At 49.3% G+C, this 17,661-nt stretch overlaps 1 protein-coding gene across 1 annotated transcript; it reads left to right on the top strand.

Annotated features, from left to right (window-relative positions):
* Positions 1 to 15,243: 15,243 nt before the first annotated feature.
* Positions 15,244 to 17,244, top strand: NOG (noggin). The gene has a single exon (XM_008519820.2). It carries the CDS (start codon positions 15,852 to 15,854, stop codon positions 16,548 to 16,550), a length of 699 nt encoding a protein of 232 aa, XP_008518042.2. The 5' UTR covers positions 15,244 to 15,851; the 3' UTR covers positions 16,551 to 17,244.
* Positions 17,245 to 17,661: the final 417 nt, after the last annotated feature.

Raw genomic sequence — 17,661 nt, forward strand, 5'->3', positions numbered from 1 at the left:
GGCACAGTAACAGCACCTACCTCTCATCCAGTGCACGGGAAGCCCTTAACACAATGCCGGGAGTAGGGTGGGTGTTGTAGAAATGGCAGTTCTTGTTAATGAGGGAAAGAGGAGAAATAAAGCGAAAAAGATTATGGTGATAGGATGGGCGACTGACACTTGAGGTTCAGCAGAGCTGGGCTGACTCTGAGAGCATCCTCTCAGGAACTGTAGGTACTGTTTCCTCCATGGGTTGGGGACCAGGGGAGGGCAGGATGCCTGTGAAGGTGTCAGTGAAGCACTGGCTTCCCCAGGCTAACATCTCCTGATGTCATGTTGCATGATGATGTTGCATTTCTCTGTTGTGCCCATCCCGGTGCACAGCACCTCTTGCATCCATTCCCCCAAATTGGTGCGTTGCAACAGCAAATCAAAATCAATACTGCCCTTGTTACAAATTCCCATCTGCTTAAGACGGTCTCAGGCCCTCCCAAACCCCAAACCAAAGGCTGACTGAAGGAAGGTCACTTGGGAGTAGACCAAAAAAGATGATTTCCCAATAGTTTTATAATCTTGGGTCCTGGGCTGACAACAGAAAGTGTGCAAACGTGTTATGACCAAGTCACCAGCTCTAAGCTCTGGGGGCCCCACATCAGACTGAGCGCTGATGGCTGCAGCTGCCCCACCCAGCTTCCCTTCCAATTTCATGTTGCATCTAACTTACCCTGCTAAGAAAAGGGCATTTTGGGACCCAGGCAGGTCGGGAGAGTTTGTAAAGACTAGATCTTTCTGCTTTGCATTTGCTTTAATTTTCCCAAGCAGCTCAGATCTAACATAAAAAGTGCAATAAACTGAGAGTATCAGTGTTCACTGAAAATATCACTTCACAAGTGAAAATATATCCAAACAGCCAGTTGCAGTTCGAGAGGCTCACCCTCCTCAAAAATGCAGCTGTCACCAAAAATACATTTGAAATCTCTTTCCTTCTTTCTCTCCCTCTCTCTTTCTCTCTCTCTCCCTCTTTCTCTCTCTCTCCTTCCTCTTCCAGCTCTCCCTCTGTCTTGCAATTTAGCTTTAATTGCCCTGTCAGCTCTAAAGGCTGCTAATTGACGCCTTTTATTCTGCTTTAAAACTCCTCTGGAAGAAAGGAGCTCGCCGGGCCCCCAGAGCTGCGAGATTCGGCCGATTTGGCACGCCTGTCTCCCTGCGAATTGAAGCTGGGTGCTGCAAGCGCTGGGGGCAGGCGTGGGGAGTCGCGGAGGCGGGGAGGGGGCTGGGCAGGGGTTGGAGCGTCTATTTTTAGTGAGGGTTTTATAGAGTGGATCCCTGTGGCTTGGCTCCACACTGAAATATTGTCCTCGTCTCAATGACATAAACACAGGGCAACTTGGAGATCTTGGCGCCAGCCCTGGCCGGAGCCTGTGAATGAGCAGAACGGTGGGATGGGATGGGAGCGAGAACCGTACTGTAATTACAAATAAATCCGCCACCCGCCCCCACCCCTGGCGCTCCCGGCTCGCTTAATACCGCAAAAAGCCTCTGCTTTTGTGTAAATAAGACGAACTGGAGTTAGTGAAAGATCTACCAAGAGGCAGCTAATGGAATAATGACTTGGGTAAGCTTAGGTTAAAAAGAAGGGGCATTCAAGAATTAATTAAACAGCCATGTCATCAGTGAAAACTAGGCAAAGTGTGGAAAGCTTCTTTGGCTCCTGGAGTAAATCCAGTGTGTTGCTTCTCTCGGAGAGCAGAGAGCATTCAGACCTGGCCCAGGGACGTGAGAAATTGGAACTGATAAATTGGAACCAATTAGCACAAGGTCTCAATATGATTCTTTGGAATGTCCCAGGCCAGGCTGGATGGAGCTGTCGCTCTGGACTGCCACAGACATGGAGCCACACTTTCCAAAGCGTATTTAAATATAGCCTTGCTTCCCTCCAAATGTAATCCCAACCTTCATTTTTATCCTTGGAAGCTTGGGAGGGGGCTGTGTTGAAGTGCGGGGTGAGGTGGGATTTTCATAACTCCCATCCCCCACTCCCACAACCCTGTAAATAAATAAAAGATTACACCAAATTCCATTTGAAGTTGTCAGTCCCGGAATGGAACTTTTATCCCATTATGAATTTCATGGGTGAGACCGTTCAGACTTTGAATGTGGCTGACACCTCCATTGAAAGGCCCTAATTGCAGTTGTAGAAATTGACTGCAGACACCACACTGTACACACCATCGCATTCCTCTGAAGAAAGAGCATCCTATGAGCGTCGCCCCAGGCCTCCCCTCAAGGCAGCAGGACTGTCAAGGTTTCACTTAAACTTTAAACCAAAGTTGCCCTATCGAAGGGCCAGGTGCTAATTTGGGATTCTGAGGTTGGGCAGGTTTGCCTTGGCTGACAGGGCTGCTACTATACCCGGGGGGCTGGCTGCAGTCACGCTTCAGCCTCAGAGCCGACCGGGAAGGGAGACTTTCAATCCATAGGGACCCCTGAAGGACTGCTTTTATTTTCAGATGAACTTCCTCTGAGCCTGAAAGCATCCAGGGCTTGGCTGAGCGACCGGCGAGAGAACGGAGAACTGTGCATTGCACAGAGGTACCTGCCCACCTGAGTCAAGAAAGCTGCCTGCCAACAGTGCTGCAAGGTGGGGGGCCTCTCACTTCTCTCTGTGTCTAACGTTCGCTAACGGGGACCAACCCAAGGAAAGATGTCAGCGACGGGCAACTGTTTATAAAGCTGTTCTCCTCCTCCCTCACTGGACATCCAAGATTTTTGTGTGTGGTAAAATATACATAATGTAAAATTAACCATTTGTAAATGTACAGGTCAGTGTATTAAGTACATTCCCACTGTCGTGCCACCATCACCACCATCCATCTCCAGAACTTTTCATCACCCAAACTGAAACCCATTAAACACTAACTCCCCCTTCCCCCTTCCCTCAGCCCCTGGGAACCACCATGCTACTAACTGTCCCTATGAATTTGAATACTCCAAGGACCTCATATAAGTGGAATCATACAGTATTTATCCTTTTGTGACTAGCTTATTTCAATTAGAATAATGTCCTCAAGGTGCATCCATGTGGTAGCATGTATCAGAATTTCCTTTCTTTTTAAGACCAAATTAATATTCCATTGTATTTATCCACCACATTTTGCTTATCCATTCATCTGTGGATGGCCGTTTGGATTGTGTCCACCTTTCTGCTGTTGTGAATAATGCTGTTTTATTATTTCGAATTATTGTGAATAATGGTGTACCAATATCTATCTGAGTCCCTGCTTTCAGTTCTTTGGCGTATATACACAGAGATGGAATTGCTGGATCATATGGTAATTCTATTTTTAATTTTTTAAGGAACCTCCATACTGTTTTCTATAGCAGCTGCATCATTTTACGTTCCCACCAGCAATGCACAAGGGGTCCAATTTCTCCACATCCTCTTCAATACTTATTTTCCTTTTTTCAAAGAACTACATGGAATAGCCATACTAGTGAGTATAAAATGGTATCTCATCGTGGTTTTGGACACCAAAGATTTTTACTTATGTCATGTCTGCTTTCATAGCTTTTTTCTTTTAAAGAAATATGTGATAATGACACATAAATACACACCAAGTGCTTCACCCTGTCTGTCTCTCCTCAAGAGGCAACCACCGTCCCCCAGTTGGTGCGTATAACTCCCGTTCATTATAAGCTTTACCATATATATTTGCAGTCATTAATAATGAATACTACTACTTTGTAGATCATCTTGGATTCCATTTTTTTGCCTCCCCCTGCCCCTACACCACCTTCCATATTTATTAGTTGTATAAGGACACCAGAAGTGGAAACCCAGATGAAACAAAAAGAGGCCATCGAGAATAGACCACAAGCTTTGGGGTTAGGCAGAGAATTAAACCACAGCTATGCCACTTTCTATTTGGATGACCTTGGTCAAGTCACTTGATCTCCCTGAGTTTTAGGCTCCTCACTTATAAGCTAAGATGTTTTGAGGACTAAATGAGATAACAATATAATGCATTGTACCAGGCCCACAACTAGAACTCAATAACTTGTAAGAAGGAGGAAGAAGAGAAGAAAGAGTTTAATATCAATTTTCTTACTGCGCTGTTGCCTGCACCCTGCTCCCACTCACTCATGGTACCCACCGACGATTCTGGCTCCCGTCTTCATGTTACCACGGGGTAGGACAGAGCATGTGCAGAAGTATAAGAAAAGTGGCACCATTGACCCTTTACTAAAATGTTGATTGAAGTCATGGAAAGTGAGGGTCCCCCTTCTTCCCTCGCTTCCCCCACCCAGAAGGCAATGGGGATTAGAGCATAGTGAGGAAGGGAGGGAAGCCTGAACTGTTCTGCCAAGTCACCCTACTTGGGGGAGAACATTCAGCTCAGGCTCTGAGCCTGGCTACAGAAACTGTAATCCAATACTTTAATCCATTTCTTCTTCAAAGCGTTGCCCTTTGTGCCAGGTGGACAGAACCCGAGTGATGTTGAGCTGCCCCTGAGAAGTTCTTGCATTGGGCTGCGTCATTCAGGCTGGGAAAAGAATACCCAGAGGGGCACCTTTGACCTGGTTATCTGGACAATTGTGACTACAGAATGACAACTTAGAGTACCTAAAGGATGTTTAGAGAATGGCACCTAGTCGGTGTTGACAGTGAACCTAGCCATTGATCCAGTCGCCCCCAGTGAGAGCTGACCTGCCAGATGGTGTGCAAGGCTCTTTGGCTATACAAAGAGGAATCAGACACCAAGGGGAGCCTAGTTTTCAGAGAGATTAGTGCTTTTCTGCCCTTTTGGAAACGGCTTCTGAAACCACCTCTCCAAGGAGTCAGCAGGGACTGGCAGCAGTAGGGTGGGAAGGGAGAGAAAATAGTTCGAACAAGGACTGGGTCCTGGGGTCTCAGGGATGGGGGTGGGGGCCTCCACCATCTTCCTTTCCAAGGGCATGGGCTGAGTTTAGCCTGACATGTCACAGCAGCTGTGCCTCCCCAGAATGAGCTGGGATCATTCAACCACTCCCCGACCCCCACCCCAAGCTGCAGCTTCCTGGGATAGAGCCAACCACTCCTCACCCCCTCCCATGTCCTGGCTTGCTTCTGCTGCCAAAGTCAGCGGACCTCTAGACGCTGAGCTGCTAATTTGTGAGGATCCAGGATGCTGAAGGTGTGGGTACAACAGCCAGGCTGTCTCCAGTGCAGTATGGACAAGTCACTGGTGTGTACCAGTTAAATAGCAAAGCATCTATTTTAGTTAAACTGGTCTTTTTATTTTCCAGATACCTGTGAGGGATCTGATTTCTAGGAAAAGATCAGACATTATAAGCTGTTATTATCTGGATTTGCTGCGTTAATTAAGAGATGGACATAGTTTTCACCAGCATGGTTTCCCTCCACCAGTTCTCAGGATCGATTATGGTTCTCAAAAGCAATTAAACAAGTTCAGGGATTCATTCATTTACTAGGCACCTCCTGTATACTAAACCCAGTGCCCAGTACTGGGAATATAGAGATGAATTCCCATAACGAGCTTGCTGTCTAGCCATCAAGACAGACAACTGCCTAGAATGCAATCTGGTCATCAGTAAACTACAGGACAGTATAGAATGATACAGGATCTGAGAGGAGGGGGCAGTTAATGCTGCCCAGAGGGAATCAAGAATGAAGGGGGCAATGTTTAAGCGGAATCTAGAAGGTTGCAAATGATTTTGCAAAAGGTGAGAGTGAGTAGATGAAACATATAAAAGTGAGGAAGAGCAAGCTACATGTAGAGACTTCCAAGGAGTTCTAGAGAAACTAAATATAAGGTGAGCAGCAAAGAGCAGAAAGAGGTGAGGAGGAAAGATAGATTGTGGTCAAATTGGAAAAGGCATCCAACGTCTTATCTTCATCTTGAGAGTAACCAGGAGAATCCTTAAAGGTTTTTGAACAATCATAAATAATTCTCTTTCTATATATGAGTTTATTTTAGCCTGTTTCTCCTTCAGGAATACTAAGACATTGAGAGAAATGAGAAGGGCACTTCCATGCATTCCAGCAGGAAGATATTTTGCGTGGGGTGGGCCAGCACTATCTGCAAGCCCTACTTCTCAGTGGCGAACTTGCAGAAACTTTGGTGAAAGAGGAGGGCCTCACCTAAGACCCCGGTAGCTATAGGATGAAGAAGAGCTGCCATCAGAGACAAGTCAGAGACCCCACCAAACCCTCACCCCACAACAAATCATGACCCTATGGTCCCTAAGAGAGGACGAGTGCCCCAAGGTTTGCCTAGCTGTCCAAATATTTAGAGGAAGCATATTTAAATCAGGCACAGAACAACAGGACTACCTCAGAAGTAAACCTTCATGCTGTTGAAGAAGCCTGAGCCATAAACATTTCGTCTCAAATGTAGCTGCCTCGCCTCCTGGGCTAGGGCCTGAAAGGAAAGCAGAGTTCTATAAAACGTGATCTGCCAGGATTTTCTTACCCCCGTGGCATGATAATTACGATGCCTCTTATTACATTTCAAGGCTCATCTGTGGTGACTCAAATCCTTGAGGAGGTGAGGGAGGCAGCTTTGCATTTTTCTCAATGTATTTTGCTGAACGGCTGCAGTAATTCACTTCTGAAACAATGCAAAGGGAAAATGAGGTTGGAACCACAACCTCGCCTCATTACCGGCCCGCCCCCTCCCTGCCACCTCCAGGCACTTCAAGGGCCCTTCTCCCAGCATTTTAGGGATTATCTTTGCGAGTTTAATCAAGCTTTACATTAACTAGTTAACATGGTTAAGCCTTTGTGTAAGGAAAGAAACACTTGTCTGAAATTGTAGTGCACTGGATTCATTTTGTGGGGAGGGGCCCAAGAGGCATCTTGGCTCTCACATTATCCATTCTCTCTACCCTGGGTGGAAAAAAGAAAAAAAGTTTAAATTTATATTTATACAAATAATCTATTAAACTAATTTTTTCCCTAAAAAATCTTATAAATAATGAATTATACCTTTGAAAAGTCCTATGTTGAAACATGAGTATACCCACCAACCGTGCTAGTGAAGAACCACCCACTGTTTTATTTACTTTTATTTGTATTTTAATTAATACGTTTACTTATGATCTTAATTATGCCAAAGAAAAAGTTGGAAAATTGTTGTGGTAGGTGGAGGGTGCCTGATGGGTTAGAGGGAAGCGGGAACCCATTTCAGAAGTGTAAGGAGGTTGTTTACATAATTTCGAAGACTCTCATTTTCTGCTGGTATGTTTTGTGAATCCCAATAATGAAAAGTCATGATTTTTCTTTTCTTAATTGAGGGCATTTTTTAATAAAGCTGGGTAAAGACGCTAAGGTGAAACCTTAGATATAAGAAAAATAGAAGCAGTTGGGGGTTTCAGAGACATTGTTTGTCTTGAAATTGATGTGAAGACCCTTGATCAAAAGCCTCTGTTTTACTACAGTCACGCTCCATTATGGAGGGTGGGACCTCAGCCTGCGGGAGGGGGAGATGAAATGAGCCCTCCCCTAGACTGGACCGGGTTGCCAAAAGTCACCGCCCAAAGTAAATCTCTCTAACCTGCTGGTACTGATGACCTCTGGAGTAAGTCAAATATGGATTCAGACCAAGAGAACAGTAAGAAACCAACAAAGATTGAAGATTGATACCTTAGGAAGCCCCCTGGGCCCACAGCTGTCAGCTAGAAGCCCCTCCCTGTCTCCTTAGATGATCCTTAGATGTCAGAGAACATGGCCCTGGGAAGCTCCCTCACCTCTCTGGGCCTCAATTTCCCTATCCATAACTATCCCTTCTCCAAAGTTTCTGTACAAGGTACATAAGACAATGTCTTTAAGGCAGGTGGTAAATTCCTGGTGCATGTTAAACTTGTGCTCTTGTTTCCAAGATTGGCAACTTGGAGAGAAAGCCCCTTTTGCACCCGTTTGGGGACCCCATCCATCAAACCCTCAACTTAGGTGACTTACTTCCAGTACCCAGCCCCCATCCCAAAGTCTTTCCAGACTGCAGTGTTTTGATCAAGCATGAGATTGGGTTTAGTGCATTTTAGTTTTGTTTTGTTTCTCTGCCCAGTGGTGGGTTTTGACGTGGGTATCACTTAATTTTGAAAGCAATCTGGTTTCTCTGTAGATGCCTGATACAGGAGATTAAAGTGTCATGAAACAGTGTCTGTCACATACTTATATGCATGCTCACAAACACACAGCCCAGCACACAAAAGCTCCTCAAATGGGCTTCTCCCTCACTTTGCCATCGTACATGAGCGCTGAACCATTTAACTAAACTTGAAACAAAGATCATCTAAGAATACGAATGGCCCTACCCCGCAGCCTGGTGCTTGCTTCAAAACTCTCGTCAACAGTAGAACTTTAAATACCATTTCCGGCTTGTCTAATGCCTGATCATTACTTTGGGGCAAACTATTTCCTCCAAATTCACTGATTTTAATATTTTAGTGATTCTCCCTTAATTACAAAAATAATGAATGCTTTCTTTTTTTTAAGGATTTACATAAAGATGATGTAAAGTAAAAAGTGAGTTTCTCTGGCCTCCTCACCCCATCCACTTATCCCATTCTTTAGGGGTAATCATTACAATGAATGATTTATAAACATGTTTTTAGTAATTTTTTCATGTGCATAAAATAACCCTTGTATAGAGATTAAAAGCAAGGGTTCTAGGGCTGAACAGCCTAGATTTCAATCAAAATCAAGTTTTGATTTTGTTTTTTAGTAGGGGCTTTTACAAAATGTTCAGGACCTATAATCACCATATGAATGTGGTTTCCAAGGTTTCTTTCATGTATTTCTAAACTGAAGTCTAAATTCAAATTGGATTTAAAACTGCTTAAGACTCTCGATGACCTAGCATACAAGGCCCCTGGTCTTCCGGCCTCTAGTCCCAACACTTGGTATGGCCAACATGGATTATGCTGCCTGCCTGCTCCACTGCCCCAGGTATGATCCAGCCAGTGCCTCCTCCTCTAGCCTGTGACCTCTAGCCTGTGACCCCCTCTTGGTCTTTCAGAACCAACCTTGGACATTGAATTTCTTGGGAAACCTTTTTGGATCCTCCACCCCATCCCAGCATTCCTATGCTTCATCACAGCAGTTGACATCTTGAATTGTAATCTCTGATTTATTTTTCCTTTTTTTCTCCCATAGTCTGAGCTCCTCGGGAGAACGGACTACGTCTGTTCCTTGGCAAGCAGAGTGTCTGGAATTGGAGTCCATGCTTGGTGAATAGATGGATGAATAAGACGGATGGATGACAGTAGGTGGTCACAGGGAATCATTTCTAAGGCTTCACTGGTAGTTGGATGGGGAGGGGACAGAGTTAGGGGCTAGGAAAATATTCAGAGATGTGAGAACGTTGCATCAGGTGGATTCCATAGCTGGAAGCTGTTAATCACCCACCCACCTGAAATTGGGGTGGTTTTTCACTTTATTTTTCACTCCATTGAGCTCCTGTCTCCATGTTATCTTGAGTCTTTGAGGGGATAGGGTAGACTAGACCATATTATCTCAATAAACATCTGTTTGAGGCAACAGGATGAGAGGATGTGGGGGAAATGTGAGCCTACGGTTGGGTGCTTGTATGTTTGGGAGGGGGTGGGGAAGGCTGTGTGTAAATTCCTCATGGCAGGTGGCTAAGGGGGACTGTCTCCAGAAACCTTTACAGCCCAGGTGGCAAAGGGAGAGACCAAAGGATGGTGGCGGGGCCTGGGGAGTGTGTGTGTATGGCATGTGTGTATATGTTTGTGGGGGTGTGCACCTGCATGTGTTTGTATTTACTATTCCTGTGTGTGTTGTGGCAGGTAGAAGGACGCTCGTCAACAAGTGTGTCAGTATCTGTACAAGTGTGCACTTGTGCAAATCCATAAGGGTGAGTGGTGGGAAGTGGGAAGCAAGTTCTAGAGCATTTACAGTTTAAATTTCTATTAACTTGGTGACAGCTGTCTTTTCACAGAACAGCTCCTCCATCCTTTGGGAGAATCCTTTCCCACACAGCCCATACCATAGCTGTGGCATTCCGTTCGTTTTCCTTGTGAAATATGGGGTCATCTATGGTAAAAATTCACAACTCAGAACCAAGCTTTGTTTGATTTTTAAATTTATTTAGCATACGTGTGTGTTTCAAGACAGTGCTGATGAGAAAGGAACTGTAAAAAGACTTCCTTTCCAGAGGAAAGCCTTGAGTCCACCCTAGACCCAGACTTCAGCTGAGGAAATGCACCATGAAGCCGGGAGAGCTGAGGGCGAAGCGCAGAGGGGGCCTGTGCGAGCGAGGAGAGGGCAGAAGCTTGGCCTGCCGGCGTCGCCCCCACCCACCCCCAGGCCCCCCACATCAGGGCAGGCTAAACATGAGGAGGCTTCTGTCTCCAGGGCTGGAAGAGAGGCGCCCTCGTTAAAACTCAGATAAACAGTTTATCAGGAGATGAATGAGCCACCGGGCTCCAGAGTCGTCTCCCCTTCCCCAGCGTGGAGCCGGGTGGGGAGGGGGCCGCAGGCGGAGGAGCGGGAGCCAGACTGGGGAGGGAAGGGGCTGTCGGGGCTGGGGCAAGCGCCTTTCCTCCTCTGGCCTCTGGCTTTGTCTCTGTTCCTAGAAATGCATGTCACATTTATTTACCCATTTTACCCATTTTCCCACCCCAGCCCACAATTTGGGGTTATCTCTCTCCCCTTCTCCCCTCTTTCCCTCCTCCTATTTTTTCCCCCTTTTACCTCCTCACTCCTATTGCCTATGTTAGTTAGAATTTCACCCTTCTAACTAGAATCCCATCACCAGTTGGACACACACACACAAAATTAGAATGCATCATGAAGCTGAACTGGCCCTGACCCTGGCTGTGGGTGCTGAAGTGGCCAGGGTTCCCCCAACCAAGGTGGGGGAGTGGGCAGGATGGGGGTGAGGCTGTTTAGAGAGTCCACCATCCTCTGGCTTTGGGAGCCACCTCCACTCGCATTCTTCCAGCAGTCAGGAGAGGAAAGTCACAAGCCTCGTGGCTGGCTTCTCCTCACTTTGCTAAGTTGGATCAAGTCCCAAAATGCCATTTTGGGTCTCACTAAGAAAAAGCCCATCAAATTCGACATTGATAGGATCTGAGAAATAACTACAATCAGAGCTCGATGACGTTCATATGCCTGGGATGATGCTGGGCCTAAAAGATGATAGCTCTCATGCCTTCTCCTTCATGGTACCTCATGGTCCCCTGACCTCTCCATGTCAAGGAGCCCCAGAGAGGTGAAGTGACTCACCCAAGGTCACAGAGCTGGTAGTTTGCAAGTTTTCCAACAACAAGCCCCATGTTCTTTGTACATCACCCACAGCTGCCTCAGGTCTGTGTTTCCAGGGCCAAACAAGCAAGAAAATTGTTGAATTGTTCTTAGTATCAGCTGGAAATAAGAAAAGATGCATAAAAGCACCTTCAGGGTCCTCTTGCCCTCGACCTGGAGTTGCCAAAGCAGTTGTTCAGGGGAGTGCTTCAATTTTCATTGCCCAGAGCATTTTGCAGGGACAGAAGTCCTGGGATGCGGCTAGCCGAGAATGGACCTACATTCGCAAGGTCCAGTGGACTCTTCCTACATGGACTGCTGAGGCCCGAGTCCCTAGACAATCCCCACGAAAATCTAAGCACCCTCCACAACGAGGAGCGGAGCGGATAGCCATCCCTCCTTTGGCCCTTCTCCCACCCTCCCGCTTCCTTTTGAAGAAATACAACCCTCTTTGTCCGGCTGGTCAAGCTCTCTCTTCAACAGAGCCACAGAAGGATTGAAATGGGTCAGCTGTTGAGTCCCCCAAGAAATTCCAGTCCCCCTCGCCCAAACTCCTGAAGGCCAGAAGCCATCGAGAAAACCTGAGGTGCACGTGCTGAGTGGACAGAAAGCAGGCCCAAAGGCGTTGCAGTTGATTTCAGCAGCATCCCAGCCCCTGTAAGCCTCTGGCTCAAAGCTGAGACGGTTGGCCAATCAAGGGCAGTGGGGTTCCCTGAAGAACTAACATTTGTTGAAAGATGATCACCCACCACGTATATAGTCCTCCCCAGGTGCTGTGCTAAGCTAGACATTCATTACCTCGTTTATATAGCACAATTCTGAGAGGTGTGTGTTATCCCCATGTTGCAGATGGGGAAATGGAAGTTTGGAGTTAAGATGCCCATGTTAAGAAGGCAGCCCAGCTGGTGAGTGACAGGGCCAGAATTCCAATCAAGATCCACCTGGTCCAAAGTTTGCCTTTGCATTAAGTTTCCCTGTTTATCACATTTCCTCCTCCATTCCCCCGTCCCAGACCTTCTGGCTGTCCCTGCTACAGCGTGCTTCCCCTTTACATGCAGACTCAAATTGTATGTCTCAAATCTCCTCTCCCCACTTAGATAAAGATATCCTTTTTCTTCATTAAGCCCAGCTAAAGCCCAGCTCTACCACTAAGGTATTAGTACTGCTTAGTCTCTGATAACAGCATCCCCGGACTCACTCAGTACCTAAGTGCATGGGCTACCCCAGCACGACACAGAGTCGGGGACTGACTGCAGGCCCCCCAAGTGGGGCATTTCAGAATCCCACAGTGAAGAAGGGTAAGTGTGGTTGAAAACACTCTTGCTTATATTGTAAATGTTTTGACTTTTTTTGGTCATCATAATGTATTATAAAATTTCAAACAACATTCAAAGGATAGCATGAAATTGTAATATTTATCAAAAGTGGGTATGGGTTTTTGAAAGGTTGTGAAACACTGGTCTTCATTGTTATGGGAATTTCTAGATTTTGTTCCACATCGTTTTAATGTTTTCTTCATATACTTGTCATATCCTCCTTAACTGAACTGCAGAAGTCTTGGAGGGTGGCGACTAACTGTGAGTTCTTTCCCCTCTGTGTTTTCTCCGTGATCTTCCCCCAGTGGACACTCTATAAACAGGTCACCCCACCTATTGTCTGACATGGTTTGTTTTTCATTCCCGAGGGACCTTTTCTTGCTGTTCAGTCGAATCTACCCAGCCTAAATAAAGGACTGGAGGATCTGGTTGGTTTTCAAACAAAAATAGGTGATTTGCAGGAGAGGAGAGGAGATTGATGGAACAGCAAACAGCACAATAAAATGTCACTAATTGGAACCTACCATCTCAGGAGGGCTGCGCTAGAATTTAGCCTTTGAACTCTTTACTGAAAAATTATTTTCTTAGTTAATTCACAGCAGTGAACCAAATTGCTCTGGAACATTTAAATCTTCCTAAGGAAACAAACTCGCGCCAACCCTCCTAAAGCACATCAAAAAAGAAAGGAGTATCGTTTAAGAGCCTACTATGTGCCAGGTTCTAGTTACACATTATTTCAGAATCAAGTCAATTCAAAGAACCAGTGGGTTGTTCTCATCTCCGGTATTCATCAAGGCAAGATTTCTTTTTAGGCAGTGTCTCGATAGTCTAATTCTAGGTATTGTCTAGACTCGAAAGTTTAAGAAAATGTTTTCAGCTGAAACTGGACATCCCTTTCAACTGCTGAGGTTTTGCAGAAAGACTGTGCCATGAAGCAAAGTGTGTTTTCTTCCTTAGACAGATAAACTTCCGGGGCGGGGTGGGGGTGGGGGGTTGTCACAGGTGGAAAGGGAAAACCAGATCTTTGGGGAAAGAAAGTGGAGTGATCTAGGCTGTCACAATGAGACCTCCATACTCCATTCCGTGCAATGCTGGTCAATACTTGTCATCCGCTCTGGGTCTCTTGTTTCAGCGTTTTCCAGACTCCAGTCACATCCACCACAAAGGAAACTGAGTTTGAATTTTGAAGCTTAGAGTCAGTTCCTTATCCAAGGGAAAATTAACTGGAGTGTCTTTTCAATATCCATCTCTCATCAAAGAAACTGCTCCAGGAAGAGAAAGCAGGTTTATTTAGAATCACAGAAAGGTAGGAAGAGTGATGTAGTTATGTCACCAATGCAGAAAGGTATGTGGTGCCACAAAAGTGGCTGCTCCAATGTTAAGACAGTTATATCAGGGCCGACCCTAGCCAGGACTCACCTTTTAAGTTTCTGGTCTGCATTCTTGCCCTCTGAGGCCGATATAGCGGAGGCAGAAGGTGCAGTACAATTCTTGTGACACTTGAGGGGCTTGGGGAGGAATCTCAGGAAGTCTGTTTACACTGAGTGTCTGGAGAGCTTCGAGAGAACAGCCAGAACCAGGACGGAACCGTCAGCGCGCGCGCACATATACACACACGCACACACACACAATGACACGGACACAAGCAGAAACTGAGCTGGGCAGCGTGGACAGCAGACAAACCCACCTCGCAGGGCCGCCCCCGCCAGCGCCAGGAGCAGGACTCGCCGAGGGCCAGCAGAGGGCGCGCCGCCCCCAGGGAGCCGGCGGGCTAGGGGAGCCGCAGGCGATCCGGACGCGCCCCTGCAGCTCGGCCACTCAGGGTGCAGGACCAGGCCAAGGAGGAGAAGGAGGGTGAGGAGCGGACCCCCCTCGCGGGCCTGGGTAACAGGCGGGCAGGAGTGCTTCCTAGGAATTACATCAAGCTGCGCAACGCTGCGGCTCCCGGACTCCCCCGGCGCAAAGTGTGTGTGTGTGTGTGTGTGTAAGTGTGTGTGTGTCTAAGTGTGTGTGTGTGCGTGTTGGGGGGAGGGGGAGGGGACTTAGACCGAGCCCGGGAGAGAGGAAGGCGAGACGCGCCTGGGGAAAAAGCTCCGTGCACTTGGAGAAATTCCTTGCGCCGAACTGCACCAAGAGACGAGCCCCCAGCACCTCCCGGCAGCTCCCCTCCTAGTGCAAAGCACCCAGCTAGTGAGAAGCCTTCCAGCTCCACCTCGAGCACCCCCCAGAACCGGCCCTGCACCCTCCAGCCCGGCTCCAGCGCCGCCGCGAGCTTTCCCCAGGACTGGCCCTGGCGGGGCGCCTAGAGCCCCAGTTGCATTGCTCCAGGAGAAAGGAGGGGGGCGGTGCATTTTGCAGGAGGAGGAGAAGGGGGGTGGGTGGTGGGGGAGAGAGAAAATTGCGCGGAGACCTGCCAAGCGCCACCGCCGCCGCCACCGCCGCTGCCGCCGCCGCCGCCGCCGCCGCCGCCGCCTGTGAGCTCCGGCGGGCAGCCGGACTGTCGGCTTCCCGGGGCATCTGGGTCCGGCGGGGCACAGCCCTGGGCGCTGCCGAAGCCGCCGCCGCCGCCGCCGCGGCGAGTGCAGGCGGCTTCCCCCGGAGCCTGTGCCGCTCCAGCTCCTCTGGGGTGGAGAAGTGGGGGGTGGGGTTGTTGTTTGGGGGGAAGAAGGGGGAGGGGGCAACGCCGAGAGAGTCAGTGGTTTCCATGGTGATGGAGCTGAAAGTGCAGGAAATTTAAAGGCTTGGACCCTGCGAGACAGACAAACCGGTGCCAACGTGCGCGGACGCCGCCGCCGCCGCCGCCGCTGGAGTCCGCCGGGCAGAGCCGGCCGCGGAGCCCCGAGCAGGCGGAGGGAAGTGCCCCTAGGACCGGCTCGGCCAGCAGCGCTGCACAGAGCGGCGGGACGAGGAGCAGCGAGAGGAGGAGGAGGGGAGAGCGGCTCGTCCACGCGCCCTGCGCCGCCGCCGGCCCGGGAAGGCAGCGAGGAGCCGGCGCCCCCCGCGTCCGCGGTGGCCCTGGAGTAATTTCGGATGCCCCGCCGAGGCCGCCTTCCCGAATAGACCCGGGAGAGGAGTTGCGGCCAACTTGTGTGCCTTTTTTCCGCGCCAGTGGGAGCCGGCGCTGCGCGAAGGGCTCTCCCGGCGACTCATGCTGCCGGCCCTGCGCCTGCCCAGCCTCGGGTGAGCGGCCGCCGGAGAGACGGGGGAGCGCGGCGGCGCCGCGGGCTCGGCGTGCTCTCCTCCGGGGACGCGGGACGAAGCAGCAGCCCCGGGCGCGCGCCGGAGGCATGGAGCGCTGCCCCAGCCTGGGGGTCACCCTCTACGCCCTGGTGGTGGTCCTGGGGCTGCGGGCGGCACCGGCCGGCGGCCAGCACTATCTCCACATCCGCCCGGCTCCCAGCGACAACCTGCCCCTGGTGGACCTCATCGAACACCCGGACCCTATCTTTGACCCCAAGGAGAAGGATCTGAACGAGACGCTGCTGCGCTCGCTGCTCGGGGGCCACTACGACCCGGGCTTCATGGCCACCTCGCCCCCCGAGGACCGGCCCGGCGGGGGCGGGGGGGCGGCCGGGGGCGCCGAGGACCTGGCCGAGTTGGACCAGCTGCTGCGGCAGCGGCCGTCGGGGGCCATGCCGAGCGAGATCAAAGGGCTGGAGTTCTCCGAGGGCTTGGCCGCGGGCAAGAAGCAGCGCCTGAGCAAGAAGCTGCGGAGGAAGTTACAGATGTGGCTGTGGTCGCAGACCTTCTGCCCGGTGCTGTACGCGTGGAACGACCTGGGCAGCCGCTTTTGGCCGCGCTACGTGAAGGTGGGCAGCTGCTTCAGTAAGCGCTCGTGCTCCGTGCCGGAGGGCATGGTGTGCAAGCCGTCCAAGTCCGTGCACCTCACGGTGCTGCGGTGGCGCTGTCAGCGGCGCGGGGGCCAGCGCTGCGGCTGGATTCCCATACAGTACCCCATCATTTCCGAGTGCAAGTGTTCGTGCTAGAACTCGGGGCCCCCTGCCCGCACCCGGACACTTGATCGCTCCCCACCGACGCCCCCCGCACCGTCTCCAACCAGTTCCACCACCCTCTCGCGAGGGGATTCAATGAACTTTTTGGGTTTTTTTTTTTTTTTTTTTTTTTTTTGGCTACAGAGACCTAGCTTTCTGGTTCATGTAATGCACTGTTTAACTGTGTAGGAATGTATATGTGTGTGTATATACGGTCCCAGTTTTAATTTACTTATTAAAAGGTCAGTATTATACGTTAAAAGTTACCGGCTTCTACTGTATTTTTAAAAAAAAAAGTAAGCAAAAGGAAAAAAAAGAACAGAGAAAAGAGAGACTTATCCTGGTTGTTGCTAATAATGTTAACCTGCTATTTATATTCCAGTGCCCTTCGCATGGCGAAGCAGGGGGGAAAAGTTATTTTTTCTTAAAGTACAAAGAGAGGGGAGAAGTTTTGTAGAAGGACTTTTAAAAAGCTATTTTCCATTCTTCGGAAAGTGTTTTGGTTTTCCTTGGACCTCGAAGAAGCTATAGAGTTCAATGTTATTTTACAGTTATTGTAAATATAGAGAACAAATGGAATGACTAATCATTGTAAATTAAGAGTATCTGCTATTTATTCTTTATAATATCCCGTGTAGTAAATGAGAAAGAAGTGCAGAGCAGGATTAAAGAAAACCACTAAAATCGACTGCGCTCGACACTGCGTTTCTCTGTATTGGTGATTGATGGGGGGGTGGGGGGGCTGGAGGGGGGGGAAGGGGGTGCCGCTCTGCTTACTACGCCTGTTGGGAGAAGGGCTCATCCTCTCTTCTGGTGTGATGGAGGTGACCGCTCAGTTTTTCATAGGGGGGAGGGGGTTATTCTCAAACCCCTCACTTGAGCGTCACGTGGCCTCCGCCCAGTCTCCCAGCTTTTTCTCCCTATGTCACCAAAGCTCGGGCCTGTCGTGACCTCGACACCCAGCCGGCCCCCTGGAGCTGACCCCAGGCTGGGCCGAGGGGCGGGCGGGGGTGGGGGGCGGAGGGTGGGCGGCCGCTTTGTCCTGCCTGACAGGCCCTTCACAATGGGGACACGTGTCTTTCACACCTACCCTGGGGGCGGAGTG

The sequence above is a fragment of the Equus przewalskii genome, chromosome 10 (genome assembly GCF_037783145.1).
Source record: "Equus przewalskii isolate Varuska chromosome 10, EquPr2, whole genome shotgun sequence".
Classification (NCBI taxonomy): domain Eukaryota; kingdom Metazoa; phylum Chordata; class Mammalia; order Perissodactyla; family Equidae; genus Equus; species Equus przewalskii.

Excerpts from the sequence above, each read along its gene's own strand:
- NOG (XM_008519820.2), top strand. The coding sequence starts at position 15,852 with ATGGAGCGCTGCCCCAGCCTGGGGGTCACCCTCTACGCCCTGGTGGTG.